Genomic DNA, 3,424 nt, shown 5'->3' on the forward strand with positions numbered 1-3,424 from the left:
GGACCACTTGTGTCTATCGGCTTGATATTTTCTTGGACAACCCAGAAAACTACTGACTGACAGAAGAGAAGATTGCTTTTAAAATGGAGACAATGCAGGAGGCAGAGGCAGGTGGACCTCTATGAGTTCAGGGCCAGCCTGGTGTACATAGCAAAGAGTCCCAGGCCATCAGAGCTACGCAATGACACATAGTCTTGAAAAAGAAAAAGAAAAAGAAAAAGAAAAAGAAAAAGAAAAAGAAAAAGAAAAAGAAAAAGAAAAAGAAAAAGAAAAAGAAAAGAAATCAAAACAAAGTGAACTCTAGTAGTTTGCATTCTTACTACCCGAAGGAAAGTGAGCTCTCTGAATAGCTCTCCAAGCTGAGCAATGCTGGGGTGAACTTGTGTCACCCCAGAGTGCAAGTCCTTTCCAAGAGTTGTCAGCTTGAAACACTACACAAAATTATGCCTCTGTCCTTGGAAGGGCATGCCTTGGAACCAGCTTGGTTAGAGCATATCAGACAAGCGAGGCGCGTTCCCAGTTCTCTTTCCAACCCAAAGGTACTACTGGTACCTTTCTGCATTCATAAAGCAGTGACATAATTCTCTACAGGACCAGTAACTTTGTTAAAAATAAACCACATACCAGTTTCTCCTTTACTGGCAGACAGTGAGCCACTGCAGGCACACTCTGCTGCCAAAGCACNCGGGGTCCCTGGCACATNCAGCCACCACTGCTTCCCATTCTCTACACTGCCTTCCATCACAATCACTTGGCCATCTGAAAAAGGATACTGCATTAGCAAAAATAAAGATACTTGTTTCAGATTTTACATTTTATTATATTTTATAACATTCCACAGAATGTTAGAGCCATGGACATCACATTCCTCATTTTGTTTCTAAAGAGGCCGGTGTGTATGTGTATGTGTATGTGTATGTGCATGTGTGTATATATATATTGGGGGTGGGAGGTGGGCATAAACTGTGATAAGTTTCCATGTGCTTATTTTTTGACTTGAGTTCATCCTCCCACGTTTTTCTGAGTTATAAATCAGCTCACAAACCTACAATAACTCGTTTGAGTGATGCGTGCTCATCCCTTGACATCCAAAGCAGATTACAGGACACCCAACGATGTAAAACCCGTGCGTGTGGGCTAGAGAGGTTGCTCACCAGCGGAAAGCACTTGCTGCTCTTGCAGAGAATCCAAGTTTGGTTCCCACATGGTGACTTTCAACTACCTGTAGCTCTGGCTTCAAGGAGATCTTACGCCCTTGGCATCCACTGCTCAGATGTGTGTATATCCACACAGAGACACAGGATACATAATTAAAAGTAATAAAAATAAAATATTTTAAATCTGTATATGATTAAGTAGTTTATATGAAATATGTATTATTTGCCTAAAACTTATGCACATCTTCCAACATACTTTTCATGGGGGTGGGGATNAGACAGGATCTCATGTAGCTCATGCTAGCTTTGAACTGTCTGTAGTAGCTGAGGGTGATCTTGAATTCCTTATCCCCCTGGTCTCCATCTCTACATTCCAAATGTTGGGGTTACAGCATGCACCACCATATCTACTTTCTATTATACTTTCTCTCTCTTTTTAAAAAAGATTTATTTATTAATTATATGTAAGTACACTGTTTCTGTCTTCAGACACACCAGAAGAGGACATCAGATCTCATTACAGATGGCTGTGAGCCACCATGTTGTTGCTGGGATTTGAACTCAGAACCTCTGGAAGAGCAGTCAGTGCTCTTAACTGCTGAGCCATCTCTCCAGCCCCATACTTTCTCTTTTAAGGTTTAACTTTTATTATTTTTAGTGATTCTCTGTCCATGTGGGTCTGTGCATGTGGTTACTTGAAGAGGCCAGAGGAGGGGNTTGGGTCTCCTACAACTGGAGTTGTACAGGGCTCTGAGTTACCATATCTGGGAGCTGGGAAGTGAACCTGAGTCCTCTGCAGTAAGAGCAGTACATATTCTTACCTGCTGAGTCATCTCTCCGGCCTAGTTCCTAAGTTTTAAATCAACCCTAGATGACTTACACATAGCACAGCACAATGCGAACATGGCATAAATCGTCCTTCTACCTCACTGCTTAGGGAACGTGGCTCAAAAACATCCACGTGCATCCCCATAGATGAAAGCCTTTTTTTCTGAATATTTTTCCATTTGTGACTAATTGACTTCAAGGACATCGATAGCCGTCTACTCCATTTATAGCACAGTCTTACATTTTTAACCCTTTCTTGGGGGCTAGAGATCAAAGAACAAAGGAAGCACAAGGGCTTGGGAGATTGCTCCGTGAGTAAAACCTGCTTGTTGCATAAGCAAGGGCATCTGGGTCAGCTGGCGCTTGAACCCGGGACTCTGCATATGCTCCGCCCTTGACAGCCAAGCTGCAAACCTAACCCTAAGACCAATTTTATTGGTGAGTGGGAATAATCAGTAATAGCATCGTGAGGCTGTAAGCCAGTGTTAGGAACTAAGTCAAGTGGACCCTCTCTTCCTGATCCCCAACTCTCACTTAAGAAAATATGGCTGGCACGATTCATCCTGTACTGTCGGANGACTGGAGTCATCGGCTGCTAGGATAACGAGCACTCAAATCTCAGTTTGACACTCACGATGCCAAAACAACGTCTTTGTAAAATGGATAGTGTCTGAGAGGTACTGACCATTCCAATAAGATGTGTGCTATGCTGGCNGCAAAGCCACGCCAGGCCCTGGTCCTCCCCTGCTGCTGGTTGACAACACACCAAAGACTCACCATCCGGCATGGTGGGGCAGGTGGAGGTGACATCTGCCGTTGCCATTATTTGTAGTAGAGTGTGAGGTGCCCCGGCATCCCACTGCCTCCTGTTCTCTGTGGCAATGACATCCTGAAAGAAACCCTCTGGGTGTAAGAGAATAACTGATTAGTTCCACTGCAGCCAGCGTCTAACAACAGGACTGAACAGCTTTTAGGGACTGGCCCAGTGTGCTTTCTGTTGCTGTGACAAATGCCATAACCAAAACCAACTTCTGGGGTAAAGGTTTTATTTCATCTTCCAGAGCACAGTTCCTGAAGGAACCCCATGGCAGGAACTGAAGCAGAAGCCATGGGAGAAGACTGCTTACTGGCTTGCTCCCAAGCTCACAGTCAGCTGCCTTTCTTAGACCCACCAAGGCCATCTGCCCAGGGATGTCACAGACCGTAATGGGTGCGGCCCTCCCACATCAGTCAAGAAANTGCCTCATAGACTTGCCTACAGGCCAACCTGATAGAGGCCATTCCTCGACTGAAGCCCCCTCTTCCCCAGGGGACTCTAGTTTCTGTCAAGTTGGCAGAAGACTAGCCAGCATAGAGACCGAAGAGTAGGATGTTCAAGCCACAGGAGCCACTGCCTGGGCTTCTAACAGACCCAACAGAGAAGGCAGAAACTCAGACAG

At 45.0% G+C, this 3,424-nt stretch overlaps 1 protein-coding gene across 1 annotated transcript in view; it reads right to left on the reverse strand.

Moving 5' to 3' along the window:
* The window catches only part of Nek5 (NIMA related kinase 5), an 84,808-nt gene that overhangs the window by 8,615 nt on the left and 72,769 nt on the right, over positions 1-3,424 (reverse strand). The window contains exons 14-15 of the mRNA XM_021170215.2: positions 2,763-2,888; positions 625-759 (exon numbers count right to left, since the gene is read on the reverse strand). Coding sequence (XP_021025874.1) covers positions 625-759; positions 2,763-2,888 — 261 coding nt within the window. The remainder of the gene's footprint in view (positions 1-624; positions 760-2,762; positions 2,889-3,424) is intronic.

This window comes from Mus caroli, chromosome 8 (genome assembly GCF_900094665.2).
Source record: "Mus caroli chromosome 8, CAROLI_EIJ_v1.1, whole genome shotgun sequence".
Classification (NCBI taxonomy): domain Eukaryota; kingdom Metazoa; phylum Chordata; class Mammalia; order Rodentia; family Muridae; genus Mus; species Mus caroli.